Consider the following 14,214-nt stretch of genomic DNA (forward strand, 5'->3'; position numbering starts at 1 on the left):
TTTATTAGCATTTGTTATTATTATTCTATTTATATCTATTATATTCTATTTTATTATTTCACTAGCGATCTATCCTTGCGAAGCGACCCGCCCCTACTTCGCACGGGTAACTTATTACAATTTTTATAGGGATCTCTAATTTTTTTGAAAATAAAATATAGCCTGTCGCTCATGAATATTGTAGCTTTCTACTGGTGATAGAATTTTCAAAATTGGTTCAGTAGTTCCAGAGAAGGCACACGGTGATGATGGTAGATTGATTACCTACCTTTGGTCTTCATTGACATAACCCCTAAGAACTGTCAAAAACAGAATAGAACAGAATTTATTTTTATTCAAATAAACTTTTACAAGAGCTTTTGAATCGTCAAAATAATCTACTACTGGTTTGGTATGTATACACTACAGTAATACACTAGTAAACGTCATATACTAAACTTGAATCAAGATATTCTGGGCATCTGCATCATATTTCTCATTGCTGAGGGTTTTGACCTCTGTTCATTAGTCACAATGGTAGAGATTATTTTTTTGATAATGTGGGTTCCTAGTTTCTTCACAAACTCAAAAATTCCAGTTTTATTCTCATATTTGCCGTCTATCTCAAAGCTGGTTTGAAGGATGACATAACAACAGATATTTAATGTATAAATATTTATTCATATATCTTTCACCAATTCTCAATAATAAAAAAAATATTTTAATGTATCACAAAAATTCACATAATAAATTGCTATATGCCTAACTATACTATTAGTCATCTATTAGAATTAACATTGTCATTCAAAGAATTTTTTAGCTCTCAAATTCCAATTATCTTCCCATCTGGATTCCTGGAATTTTGCTAGTTTTTCTCTCATACTATCTGCAATGTTGTTTTGATTAGTGTTATTAGGGAACTCTTCAAACCATGACACAATTTGCTTGGATAAGTCATCACTAGTTTTAAATACATAGCCATTTTCACCATCATGCACTAGTTCATCAAGGCTGGAATAAAAGTATTTAAGTGTTTATTTGCTCAAAAAACAGGTTCTTATTAAATTTGCGAGCAATGTTTTACCCACTAATAGGCCACACTACCTTCTAAAAGTGAAAATATTTTATACAAAGTATTCCCAAGTCCCAAGTCATTCACTCTGCAGAGTTCTTGCTGACCGTGACTTCCTCTGTGAGGATTTAGGTTTAACAAATCCTGTGGCAACTGATTTTCCAGGACAGGAAGTACTCTAAGTAACTTAAAGGTCTTTAACTATATCCATGCACAAAGTTATGTCAATCTGTTGCAATGTGACTGAAGGACAAACAAACATGCTATCATGGGAAGTGATTGCCACTTTATTTTAAAAGTTCATCATGTTTATGAAACACCTCATGATGGCAAAACAACACATTAAACTGTACTATCAGAGGCACAAAATATTTTTTTCATAATGAAATGATCATAGCCTGTTCCAAATCTGCTGGATTCTAGACCAATGTAAATGCCCAAATAGATTTTCATACAAAATTATACTTACCAATTAAAATCACAGGCTAAAACAGGTAACCCTGCACCAAACATGTCAACAACCTTCATAGGAAGGTCTAGACCCGAGGAACTAGTGTGTAGACAGACCCCAAGGTCTGCGCTAGCTACCATTGTAGGGTAGTCGCACGCCTCAAGCCATGGGGTCACCACAGCCACATGTTCCCAGTTGCGAGAAGCTATTTGCTTTGTATAGTGCTCTTTCATGGGTCCTTTACCCGTTATCACACATATAAGTTTTGGCAGCTTCTGTGATAAATTGTAGTTTGTTTCATAAACTGAAAAAGAAATTTTTAATCATTCAGATAAGTTTTTCAATCCTTCTTTTTGGAGTTATGTTTAATCTTATGTACCTATAGAGATTTTTTTTATTTTTATTTTTATAAATAATATAATTATGTTTTTAACCCCCAACCCAAAAAGAGGGGTGTTATAAGTTTAACGTGTGTATCTGTGTGTCAGTGTATCTGTGTATCTGTCTGTGGCATCGTAGTGCCTAAACGAAAGAACCGATTTTGATTTTTTTTTTTTTGTTTGAAAAGTGGCTTGATCGAGAGTGTTCTTAGCTATAATCCAAAAAAATTGGTTCAGCCGTTTAAAAGTTATCAGCTCTTTTCTAGTTTTCTTGTAGAAAAGAAGGTTAGATAACCGTTAGGTTCATAATATTATGTCAATTGACAAATGTCAAGCTGTCAAGATGGACGTTGCCTAGATACATAATTATTTATTTGAAAATGATGTTTTGGAAAAATCCGATACATAAGTAGAGATATAATTATGATGCTCGGACACTTTGGATAGTAGATGGATCGTAGGCGCGGAATAGTCCAAGAAAATCGGTTCAGCCGTTTGAAAGTTATCATGTCTTTTCTCGTTACTGTCACTTCACTTGTCGGGGGTGTTATAAATTTTTAATTTACACTTGTATAAACCTATTACTTAAGTACTTGTATCTATTATAATATAATGTTTACTTGGCGCACTACAAATGTTGTGGACACTAGTCATGGATATACATGTACATATCAGTGTATGTAATAGTTTGTAAGTATTTAGTATAATGTAAAATATGTATATTGTTAGTGTTCCTTAATAAGTAAAATAAATAAATGAATAAATCTTGTATTGATGGTCATTGTGAAACCTGCATGCCTGAGAATTTCCACAATGTTTTTAAACATTTGAAACTTTGACTCTATTTGAAAAGAGCAACCACCAAGTTTCTTGCTGGTTCTTCTTGGTAGGGAGGGCATTCTAAATCAGTGAAAAATTCAGTGACAATTCAAAAGCACTTGTATGAATAAACATCCTTCTATATCTAATTTCTTCTATTGTGATAAGGAATATGATGCAAGAGGTTTCCATGTTTCCTCTTCTTCTTCGTGTGCCTCTCATGAGTTGTAGGAGTTCTTACCTCTTGTGTCTAAGCACTTGCCCCAATACTTGCAATGTGACTGCAACTTTCCTCATCTTTGGTTTGCATAAATTCGCATTTTTGATTGATTACATGGTTAGTGTTCATTAAAGAAAATATTACCTTGTAAAGCCTCCATTAGTATACTGAAGTCTTCGTCCGGCGTCCAGCTAGTACTGCTAAACAGAAGTCCTGGTCGATCATACCTTAATCTTACAGCATTATCTACTACAACAGTAAATGCAGTCCGATTGCAATCTCCACTGTCATACTCTGAACTTCTAAACTCTTTGTATTGCTGACCAATTTTGATGAACCAGTCGTGTTTCTCTTGCAGTGTTATTGGGTGAAATATTTTTGGAGGTCTGTCATACAGCACTGTTGCTCTGTAATAGGTATTTAAAAAAAATGGTCAACTAAGAATTGGATTCGCACACAAGATGTTCTGTACCATTGTACAAGATTATGTATTTTTTTATATGTTCATTAAAGCTACAATACTACACTTACAATATATTCCACTTTTCCAACAAATCCCTTTTCATAGCATATGTTACACACAAGTTATTATCAGACGACTGACCAAAGAACTTTTCTATATAAGTAGAAACTTTCAGAAGTGGATGGTCGGATTTCAAAGACAGAGCCATGATAGACCAGGCATAGTTATGCCAGTCAATTACAAACTTCGTATGGGTAACAAGACAATAAAATCTGCACACCGGTAAAGTAGGTATTGCAGGCGGATTCTGGCAAAGTAAATAGCTGCATTTTCCAGTAACCAATAACGTTAAAAACATACTTATACTTTGCCATAAGGCTTTTAGGAAATACTGAACAATTTTGGGATATCTTTCGACTTTCAAGGGGTGGAGTTTGGTTACTGTTATCAGCGGATTTTCTAGTATTTCAGGAAGCGGCTGTGTTTCCACGTAACCGATAAGATTCACTCTATGACCGCAACCAGCTAGGGACAAAGCATGATATTGCATCCGTGGACTTCTTCCTATATCTCCCAAAACTACCACTTTCACGGTTTTCCTAGACGATTGATCCGTCATGGCTGTTAGTTTCAAATGATTACTATGAGTAACTTATTAATTATTCATGCTTGTAAAAACCTTTGAAATACCTAATAAAATCCAAACAAAAACTTTTGAAATTTTTTGCTTTCATGTCACAGAGTACAGACCAACAACGAAAGCACAGACCAATAACATAAAGAAAGAACAAAGACTATGTAATCTATGTGTTGGCGTTTGCTGGTGCGCGTGCGGTGTTTTTTTGGAGTGTTTTTTTTTTTTTGTTAAAAGTGACTGGTTTTTGTTTCACCCAAAGACTTGAGCGAAGCGAAAATTGTATGTCTATGGTTTCACCTTTACTGTGATGCTTCTGTCTACGCCAGCAATATTAAGGGTAGTACAATAATATTGTAATACAAATATTGTTTACGTTACACCTATCGTTTCGGTTCACGTTCAAATATTTTGGTTATTTAATGACAAAACATGTCCAAAGTGCTCATAATAAAACATTTACCATCTATGTTGAGTTTTGAAGACAAAGAACAATTATTAAAACATTTTGGAGCTGAACAAGTTTGGGAAACTTCGAAGAAACGGGACTATGTATTTGCTTCTTTTTCTACAATAGAAAAGGCTAAACTGTCTTTAACGCGTCTCCATCAACTAGAAATAGCACAAAGGCGCTTAGTTGTAGAATATTCCTTCGAGAAAGTACCGGTGGGACAAACTAAACAGAAAAATGATTCAGATTCACGTACTACAAATCTAATTAAACAGTTTCTACGCGCTCTCAACGCTTGGAACCCGTCTGTAGATTTCTACCAGCCACCACTGACCCATATTAAATATAAATATCCGAAAGCAACATCTCAAATAGTTATCAACATCGTCCATGCATTATTTACTAATAAGCCTTTTTATACTCAAACTTTGCATCTAATGAATAAGATGGCACTTGATACTCCTTTTCAAGAGACTAACGCTGCTTTAGAATTTTTTAAAGAAACTTTTAGAGAGTATTTTTCATATGAAATGCCTGTTCTTCCTCCTAGTGAGTCAGAATCTGAAATATCAAGTGATGAAACCTGTGAAAAGCAGAAACAACCCTTACCTTTAGTGCTGAAAAGAAAACACACTTTACCGAAGACAAGAAAGAGACCTGCAGCAGTTCTTTCCACAGCAACTTTACCCAAACCAAAGAAACCTCATGTAATCATAGGCCAAGAAGAAGTTTTTGATGTTGTTACTCCAGTTGTAGAATCAAAGAAAATATCCCTAGTTGTATCACAGGATGCACTCGCTAAGCAAACTGAGGAGCCCAAAGTTATTGGTGAGCTTGGAAAGTTTCAGAGAGAAGAACAACAGTCAGATGAAGTTGTAGAGACTTCTGAACCTGAAAAACCAACAATCACTAGAAAGGAGTTGTTAAAGAATAGAATTTCTTACAGCGATATGAAAATTTTGCCTGTCTTTAAGAACTATCACCCTGGAGAACCATCTATGAGGTTGTATATTAAAAACCTAGCTAAAAATGTCACAGAACAAGATGTCAAAAGAATATATAAGCGTTATGTGGAGCACATACCAGAGGATGAACTTATAGGTTTTGATGTGAGAGTGATGCAGGAAGGAAGAATGAAAGGACAAGGGTTTGTTACATTCCCGTCAGTGAGGATAGCAGAAAATGCATTAAATGAAACAAATGGATATTTACTCAAAGAGAAACCTATGGTTGTACAGTTTGCTAGGGCTGCTAATAAAAAATCTTGAATTATGACCTATTATTTTAATTTTGCCCTTGTGATACCCACAAAGTAATAGTATAAATTGAAAAATAATTTGTAGCTTTTCTGTGAAAGAACTGGAAATAAAATGCAGAAAAATGCAAAGTAGTTTCTTCCGTAAATTAACAGTCAGTGGTTAATTCTGTTGTAACCAATTTCTAAATTAATATTGGATGTCTAAATCCTTTTCTCCAGGGAGCAAGAAAGTAATAGATAAATAGAATTGATGTAGTCATGCTTTTACATTAATATTGGTATAGAGATTATGTACAACAGAACTAGAAATGGAAATTATTTTTGATCCTTGGCCTTTTTATTAGACAGTATTTAAGCTAAAATAAATATATTTTATTTACTAGCAACCCGCCCCGGCTTCGCACGGGTGGACATTTATTTTTTAAGCTCTCTGATGGAAAAGTGGTTATAATGGCTAAAATATAAATGTCTGGTTTATACTATCGCGGACTTTTTTGTAGGCATTATTGAGTTCTACAACTTTTCTATAGAAGTCAACCATACATCTCTAACCATTTAGGCAGCGTTCGCGAGAATCGTTAACGTACGGCAGTTTTTTCGACGCCTTATTCCACAATTTTCACTACCACGAAAAATCCTATCTATTTTCCGGGATAAAATATAGCCTATACGGATTCGGAAGAATCCCTCTAAGTAATGGTAAAAGAAATTTTGAAATCGGTCCAGTAGTTTTTGAGCCTATTCATTACAAACATACAAAAATACAAAGGTTTCCTCTTTATAATATTAGTATAGATTCAATTACTTTTAAAAGTACTTTTGAATCGTCAAATGCATCTACCACTGGTTCAGAATGCCTTTCCTATTGAGAAGAACCACCAAGTAACTCGACAGTTGCTCTTTTCAAATATTTGATATGTAACAATATGATGCCATGCATAAGAAGTAATTGCAGTCCATCCAGCACATTGCTGGAGTGAGTTGCAGCCTGCAGGTCAAATCCACACTCTTTTGTCATTTATATTATATTTGTGTTATTTGTGTTATTTTTGTCATTTATATTATGTTTCATTTGTATACTAATGATGAGGAGCATTAGATTTAAAATCTGATAGGTCTGTTCAAATCTTACACACTGGCCAGTTGTCTTACTTTCTCCCACCACTAGTTGTTAGTCAACTTTAGGGGAAAGCAAATAAAAACAGTTTTCAACACAATAATATTATATTGTCACCAACTCAATTGTATATGCCAATGCTTTTCTATCCTTTGAATTAGTATATGTACCAAATGCAATTTTATGTAATATGGGTAAAGTGCTATCAATTGCTATCAGTTGGTGTATAAGGTTTCCTACTACTTTCTGTACATTATTCAAAACATCTGAGACTTTCTCATCTTTAGTGAACAAATTCTGTTGATAGAAAGAGTCCAAAAGTAGAATACACCAATCAAAAAGTTTACTTTCATAGTGCAGATTGATGAAAATATCAGAATCAACAAGTAAATAAGTTATATAAGTCATTAAAAACAAAGCATTATCTAGTAACAGATGATTCCTTAAATATGGTATTAATATGGCATCACTGAAAGCAATCTCAAACAGATATCGAAGTAAAGCAAAACATTGATTATCATGACAGCAAAATTTTATGAATTCTTCATGATTTGTAATATTGATTTTACTGGGATCTATCTTTTTAATAACATAATTTAGCAGCACAACCAAAACTGACTCAGGGACATCTACAAAGTTTCTAATAACTCTATTTACATTATCAATATCATCTTTCTCAACATACTTTGCTACAACTTGAGAGCACATATTCCTTTCTGTTAAACCAAATTTTAATAGGTCTTTCACCTCTACAGGGTAAACAAATGCAGGCTCTACTGGTGTGTCCCAGTTGACAATTTCTGTAAAATCATCTTGGGCAATCTCATGGGATCCGAGGAGACTTGACAGATTTCTGTTAACCTCCACCATATAAGGCAACATCCCAATATGATTAGATGCTTCAAGGATTATCCTGCCATTGAAACAGTACAATTTAGCATTCTCTGAGTACATTTTCATTGGGTATTTGTAGGACCCAACACCCAGAACACTGTTATAAGCCACTAAGATTGCTCCATCTTGTTCAGTGTTGCTTCCGAATAATATGAGATGGTGTTCACCCATCCAAGCCATGGATATACTTGCAGCAGTTGATATCCAAGGTACATTACCAATGGTTTTCCATGATTTCTTCAACAAGTTATATTCTGTGATTTTTGCATCACTCCCTGGAATGAATTTTTTTTCTTATACTTAATATTAACTACACTTTATTTGGTCCAATGAGTTCATATTTTTTCACTAAATGATACTAGTCGATACTTGTGACTTTATCCATGTGGATTTAAATTTTTAGAATCCTGTGGAAACTGACATTCCAGAATCAAAACTAGCCTATGCTACTCTTCAGGACTTTAACTATATCTATTCAAAAAATCATGTTGATCAGTTGTTTTGTATGTTCAATTGAAGGATGAACAAACACTCTTTCACTTTAATAATAAATATTAGTATGATTTACTTACAGATAAAATAAATTGTAAAATTATTATCTGAATCAATAAGTTCCCCAACAATGTGAGCCTTATTGCCCTCAGCTCTAGTGACTTTGATTCTATTCAGTTTTGACTTCTCCATATCACCTAACTCTTCTCTAATAGGGCATGTCATGATATCATAGCTGCTTTTATTGCTTTTAATGAGATAGCAAATGTAATCTGTCTTATCTATATTATAATATCCTGTATCCACTATAGTTTCAGAGTCTTTGACGAGGAGTTTGCTATCATATGTTTTTCTGTTATCTAGAGCGTAAGGAAGAGAGGCGCAGTTGCCGCTTTCGAATATAATAAGAGGTGGTTGATGATTTCTTGGTATAATCTTCATGATGTTTACTGAAAACTAAGAAAGTATCTATTTATTTTTCAATGTTACTCAAAGATATTACTAGAAGTAAGTTAGATAGAAGACACTCCATAGCTCAACAGTTGAGGAGCGGACTGAATTCTGAAATGTTGGTGGTTCAAACCCCACCCATTGCACTATTGTCGTACCCACTCCTGGCACAAGCTTCACACTTAATTGGAGGGGAAAGGGAAGTATTAGTCATGATTAGCATGGCTAATATTCTTTGAAAAAATAATAAAGATAAAAGTAGTTATGATAAAAGATTAATTGCAATAATATTACCTTGAACTTTTTACTCTTATCTAATTTGCAAGAATCGTCTTTCCATATTTTAATGGTGTTCTTATTGAATACTCCAACATAAGCACCTTGATGCTTATCAAATATCACTGCACAAGTCAGGTGGTCTTTTGAAGTCCAGCCGCCAATTTGCTTCTGGTCTGAAAGCTAATTACAATCATAATAAACGACTGTAACCATTTATATCGGTTTTATAACAGATGAGATAAGTAAATAAATTAAATTACTCGATATTTGTTGACGACGTTTCGCCCCAAAGTAACAATAACATTTTCATCGTCCTGATCCTGTGTCACTCCTAAGAAACTGTTCTGATCAATCAATGGACACAACACATAGTAACTATGGAGTTTTGCCATTATTTGGCTGCTAAATAACAGTATTTACAGAAACTAGAAAGTCACAAATAAACGAAAAAACGTGTTCGTAGCACTCGTGCCAAATGCAAATCAAATGCAATTCACAGACAATCATCAGACAATCACGCAAATCAGTCGTAGAGTAAATTACATGCAAATGCCAATACGTCAAACGTCAAAGAGTATGTACCTACTAAATTGTAATAATAGACAATCTGGTCCATGCATGCACCAAAAGCTTTTTTTTTTGTTCTCTCTCGTCTGGCTTTACAAAGATTACACAAAGTCAAGTTTGTAGTTATTTGTAACAAGTTAGATAAACTATACAAGTATGGACCCCGTCTGTGCCGGCGCTCACTGACACACGCCCGGCACCCCCTTAGAACGCTTTCCAGTCAGTTTTAACAAAAAAAAAAAAAAAACACTCCAAAAAGGCAGAGCACGCCCGCCAGCCTACACCAACACAGACGAAGTCCACGAAAAGCTTTCCAGCATCTTTGGCGCTTGAGTGACATTGACAGTGGGGCGTAGCTGTAAAATGAATGCTGCCAGAAAATAAATTCTCCTCAATTTTAGAGAATAAGATGAAATTGTCAATGTTGAAAACCGAGTAAGTTTTATCTAATGTAAACTGAAAGAAAAATTGGGAAAGCCGTCCCTATTTCCACAGCAAGAAAAAATAATAAAAACCATTGATAAGCCACAGATTTGTAATCTATCATGTTTATCTACTCAAATACGTAATGCGAAACATGGTTACAAGATGCTGACACATTTATCCTTGATCTGTTAACAGTATAATATCATGATGAGGAATGGATCTAATATTGAAAAAAAAAAAAAGTGAATTTCAGATTTTTTACTTAACACACAAGGGGCAGCGCTGGGCAGTGCTTGATACTTCACTTCACAAGATGGTTGTGTTAGTTTCTATTTTGGCCACGCGCCTAAAGATCCTTGTCGCACTATCTATTATCTATGAATTCTCAATGTCATGATGTCATAATATCTTAATATCATTTTCAAGGTCAAGTTCATTCCTTTTCCTTTCGGTTTTTGTTATTATTATTGGGAATTATAATCTTTATTCTTATATCATTATAAAATTAGTGTTTTACTTTTTTAGTATCGAATTGATTACACTTCCTTCAATTACGTGTAGAGATTGAGAGAAAATGGCGACAGCCGGTCAAGTGATAAAATGCAAAGCTGCGGTGGCGTGGAAGGCAGGCGAACCGCTTTCCATCGAAGACATCGAAGTGGACCCACCGAAAGCTGGAGAAGTGAGGATTAAGATAGTCGCGTCCGCCGTTTGCCACACCGACGCTTACACTCTATCGGGCAAAGACCCAGAGGGTGTGTTCCCGGTGATCTTGGGTCATGAAGGCGGCGGTATCGTAGAAAGTATTGGACAAGGCGTCACTACGGTGAAGCCAGGTGACCATGTGCTACCTCTATACGTCCCGCAGTGTAAAAAGTGCAAGTTCTGCCTCAACCCCAAAACTAACCTATGTCAAAAAGTCCGAGTCACGCAAGGGCAAGGCCTTATGCCGGACGGTACCAAGCGATTCCGCTGCAAGGGTCAGGAGCTGTTCCACTTCATGGGATGCTCAACGTTCAGTCAATACACTGTTGTACATGAAATTTCCTTATGCAAAATCGACGAAAAGGCCCCTCTTGATAAAGTATGTTTGCTTGGATGTGGAGTAACCACAGGTTTCGGAGCTGCCCTGAACACAGCAAAGGTTGAAGCTGGGTCTAACTGCGCTATATTTGGTCTAGGAGCCGTCGGTCTGGCTGTCGCTTTAGGCTGCAAAGTTTCTGGCGCTAGTCGCATAATTGGTGTGGATACTAACCCGGACAAATTTGAAATAGCTAGGAAATTTGGTGTAACTGAATTCGTAAACCCTAAGGATCACGATAAACCGATACAGCAGGTGCTTATTGATATGACCGATGGTGGGCTGGATTACACTTTTGAATGTATCGGCAATGTGAATACTATGCGCGCGGCTTTGGAGGCAGCGCATAAGGGTTGGGGAGAGTCTATAATTATTGGAGTTGCAGCCGCTGGGGAGGAAATCAGCACACGCCCATTCCAGCTTGTAACTGGCCGAGTTTGGAAGGGCACAGCATTTGGAGGGTACAAAAGCAGAGACAGTGTCCCCAAACTCGTAGACGAATACCTCCAAAAGAAACTACCTCTTGATGATTTTGTTTCGCACACAGTACAACTGGATGAAATTGATATGGCTTTCCATTTGATGCATATTGGTGCTGCTATTCGTGTTGTTGTACTTTTGTAGAGGATTCCAATATTGGGCTATATTTATCAAAAATATTCCTATTTATTAAGCATTTAACTATTGTATAGTGTGTACCTACCTACTTATATCATGTAAATTAAGTTTAGTTAAACTGGGATTTGTCTGTGAAATATACCATGGTTTTTATGTACCTTCCTATTTTATTATGATGTTGTTTCATTTTGTTTGTTCCTACCTAAGTTATTACTAGATTTGTAGACTAACAAGATAAAGTTGAAAACTAAAACCCGACTGCGATCTTAATAAATCTGAAATATTATAGTAAAATTGTTTTTCTGTCGCTTGGTATATTTTAATGTTGTAGTGCATTAATATTTATGAACTCAGAATTTTCTCCTCTTTCATTTGACACCCCACTCGATACAATAACAAAAAAAAAATTTGGAGACCCCCACTTTTTTTCATGTAACATGCGTTAGGTGAATTTTTTCGTATAAAATGTAGCCTATGTCACCCGGTCCTTTACGACGAATCGATTGACACCTCATTCATCGAAATTGGCCCGGTAGTTTAGGCGCTACGGTGGAACACACAGAATCTGGATACCTACAAACATACACACCCACATACATAGACTGCTAAAATCATATACCTTCCTTTTGGCTTTGACGCAGTCGTGTAACAAGGAAACAAACAAGACGTGTAAATTAAAAATTTATAGCACCCCCGACAAGTGAAGGTTACAGTAACTAGAAAAGAGCTGATAACTTTCAAACGGCTGAACTGATTTTCTTGAATTATAGCTAAGAACACTCGATCAAGCCACCTTTCAAACAAAAAAAACTAAATTAAAATCGGTTCATTAGTTTAGGAGCTAAGATGCCACAGACAGATACACACGTCAAACTTATAACACCCCTCTTTTTTGGTCGGGGGTTAAATATAGTTTTCCTGTTACTACACTGTACCGCAATCGAGCTGCTGATGTCATATTTTATCATTTTCAAGGTCAAGTTCATTCGTTTAGGTTTTTATTATTATTATTGGGAATTAACTATAATCTTTATTCTTTTATCACTATAAAATTAGTGTTTTAGTATTGAATTGATTACACTTCCTTCAATTAAGTGTAAACATTGAGAGAAAATGTCGACAGCCGGTCAAGTGATAAAATGCAAAGCTGCGGTGGCGTGGAAGGCAGGCGAACCGCTTTCCATCGAAGACATCGAAGTGGACCCACCGAAAGCTGGAGAAGTGAGGATTAAGATAGTCGCGTCCGCCGTTTGCCACACCGACGCTTACACTCTATCGGGCAAAGACCCAGAGGGTGTGTTCCCGGTGATCTTGGGTCATGAAGGCGGCGGTATCGTAGAAAGTATTGGACAAGGCGTCACTACGGTGAAGCCAGGTGACCATGTGCTGCCTCTGTACGTCCCGCAGTGTAAACAGTGCAAGTTCTGCCTCAACCCCAAAACTAACCTATGTCAAAAAGTCCGAGTCACGCAAGGGCAAGGCCTTATGCCGGACGGTACCAAGCGATTCCGCTGCAAGGGTCAGGAGCTGTTCCACTTCATGGGATGCTCAACGTTCAGTCAATACACTGTTGTTCATGAAATTTCCGTATGCAAAATCGACGAAAAGGCCCCTCTTGAAAGAGTATGTTTGCTTGGATGTGAAGTAACCACTGGTTACGGAGCTGCCATGAACACGGCAAAGGTTGAAGCTGGGTCTAACTGCGCTATATTTGGTCTGGGAGTCGTCGGTCTGGCTGTCGCTTTAGGCTGCAAAGCTTCTGGCGCTAGTCGTATAATTGGTGTGGATACCAACCCGGACAAATTAAGAATCTCTAGAAGATTTGGTGTAACGGAATTCGTAAACCCGAAGGATCATGATAAACCGATACAGCAGGTGCTTATTGATATGACGGATGGTGGGTTGGATTATACTTTTGAATGTATCGGCAATGTGAATACTATGCGCGCAGCTTTGGAGGCAGCACATAAGGGTTGGGGAGAGTCTATAATTATTGGAGTTGCAGCCGCTGGGGAGGAAATCAGCACACGCCCATTGCAGCTTGTGACTGGCCGAGTTTGGAAGGGCACAACTTTTGGAGGGTACAAAAGCAGAGACAGTGTCCCCAAACTCGTAGACGACTACTTCCAACATAAACTACCTCTTCGTGATTTTATTTCGGACACAATGCAGCTGAATGATATTGATATGGCTTTCCATTGGATGCATGCTGGCTTTGCCATTCGTAATGTTGTACTTATGTAGAGGATTCCAAGTAACATTGGGCTAATATATTTATTAAAAACTTCGCTAATTATTATTAAGCCTCTAACTATTTTATGGTACCTACCTTCCTATTTATATCATGTAAACTATGGGATTTGTCTGTGAAATATACCATGGTTTTTATGTATCTACCTATTTTATTATGATGTTGTTTTATTTTGATTGTTCTTATGTTATTTTCTAGATTTGTAGACTAAAATCAAGGAAACAAAATATACCTAGTCTTCCTGTAATTCATATTTTTCTAACCCTGCAGCATCAGGATTAAGGAATTGGATCCAGATTTTTTTATGGGACC

General features: G+C 36.3%; 5 protein-coding genes across 5 annotated transcripts; 3 read left to right on the top strand and 2 right to left on the bottom strand.

Moving 5' to 3' along the window:
- Positions 1–639: 639 nt before the first annotated feature.
- LOC123868519 (chitobiosyldiphosphodolichol beta-mannosyltransferase) lies at positions 640–4,138 on the bottom strand. The gene is made up of 4 exons (XM_045911070.1): positions 3,453–4,138; positions 3,066–3,328; positions 1,521–1,806; positions 640–990 (listed from the first exon to the last, which is right to left on the bottom strand). Exons 1-4 carry the CDS (start codon positions 4,001–4,003, stop codon positions 780–782), a joined length of 1,311 nt encoding a protein of 436 aa, XP_045767026.1. The 5' UTR covers positions 4,004–4,138; the 3' UTR covers positions 640–779.
- Positions 4,139–4,337: 199 nt separating this feature from the next.
- LOC123868520 (RNA-binding region-containing protein 3-like) lies at positions 4,338–5,742 on the top strand. The gene has a single exon (XM_045911071.1). It carries the CDS (start codon positions 4,451–4,453, stop codon positions 5,735–5,737), a length of 1,287 nt encoding a protein of 428 aa, XP_045767027.1. The 5' UTR covers positions 4,338–4,450; the 3' UTR covers positions 5,738–5,742.
- Positions 5,743–6,932: 1,190 nt separating this feature from the next.
- Positions 6,933–9,465, bottom strand: LOC123868518 (nucleolar protein 11). The gene is made up of 4 exons (XM_045911068.1): positions 9,220–9,465; positions 8,975–9,139; positions 8,311–8,686; positions 6,933–8,013 (listed from the first exon to the last, which is right to left on the bottom strand). Exons 1-4 carry the CDS (start codon positions 9,349–9,351, stop codon positions 6,950–6,952), a joined length of 1,737 nt encoding a protein of 578 aa, XP_045767024.1. The 5' UTR covers positions 9,352–9,465; the 3' UTR covers positions 6,933–6,949.
- An 885-nt stretch (positions 9,466–10,350) lies between these two features.
- On the top strand, positions 10,351–11,824 carry LOC123868521 (alcohol dehydrogenase class-3-like). Its single transcript, XM_045911072.1, has one exon. The coding sequence runs from the start codon at positions 10,527–10,529 to the stop codon at positions 11,655–11,657; it is 1,131 nt and encodes a 376-aa protein (XP_045767028.1). The 5' UTR covers positions 10,351–10,526; the 3' UTR covers positions 11,658–11,824.
- Positions 11,825–12,615: 791 nt separating this feature from the next.
- LOC123868522 (alcohol dehydrogenase class-3-like) lies at positions 12,616–14,059 on the top strand. The gene has a single exon (XM_045911074.1). The coding sequence runs from the start codon at positions 12,765–12,767 to the stop codon at positions 13,893–13,895; it is 1,131 nt and encodes a 376-aa protein (XP_045767030.1). The 5' UTR covers positions 12,616–12,764; the 3' UTR covers positions 13,896–14,059.
- The last annotated feature ends 155 nt before the right edge of the window (positions 14,060–14,214 follow it).

This window comes from Maniola jurtina, chromosome 9 (assembly GCF_905333055.1).
Source record: "Maniola jurtina chromosome 9, ilManJurt1.1, whole genome shotgun sequence".
In the NCBI taxonomy this organism is placed as follows: domain Eukaryota; kingdom Metazoa; phylum Arthropoda; class Insecta; order Lepidoptera; family Nymphalidae; genus Maniola; species Maniola jurtina.

Bases quoted from the DNA above. Each gene is read 5' to 3' on its own strand.
- LOC123868521 (XM_045911072.1), top strand. From the start codon at position 10,527: ATGGCGACAGCCGGTCAAGTGATAAAATGCAAAGCTGCGGTGGCGTGG.
- LOC123868520 (XM_045911071.1), top strand. From the start codon at position 4,451: ATGTCCAAAGTGCTCATAATAAAACATTTACCATCTATGTTGAGTTTT.
- LOC123868522 (XM_045911074.1), top strand. From the start codon at position 12,765: ATGTCGACAGCCGGTCAAGTGATAAAATGCAAAGCTGCGGTGGCGTGG.
- LOC123868519 (XM_045911070.1), bottom strand. From the start codon at position 4,003: ATGACGGATCAATCGTCTAGGAAAACCGTGAAAGTGGTAGTTTTGGGA. The intron at 1,807-3,065 runs GTAATATTTTCT...TTTCTTTTTCAG, and splicing joins ACTAATGGAGGCTTTACAAG to TTTATGAAACAAACTACAAT. The intron at 991-1,520 runs GTAAGTATAATT...CTTTTATTCCAG, and splicing joins TTAGCCTGTGATTTTAATTG to CCTTGATGAACTAGTGCATG.
- LOC123868518 (XM_045911068.1), bottom strand. From the start codon at position 9,351: ATGGCAAAACTCCATAGTTACTATGTGTTGTGTCCATTGATTGATCAG. The intron at 9,140-9,219 runs GTAATTTAATTT...GATTGTAATTAG, and splicing joins ACGTCGTCAACAAATATCGA to CTTTCAGACCAGAAGCAAAT. The intron at 8,687-8,974 runs GTAATATTATTG...ATACTTTCTTAG, and splicing joins ATAAGAGTAAAAAGTTCAAG to TTTTCAGTAAACATCATGAA.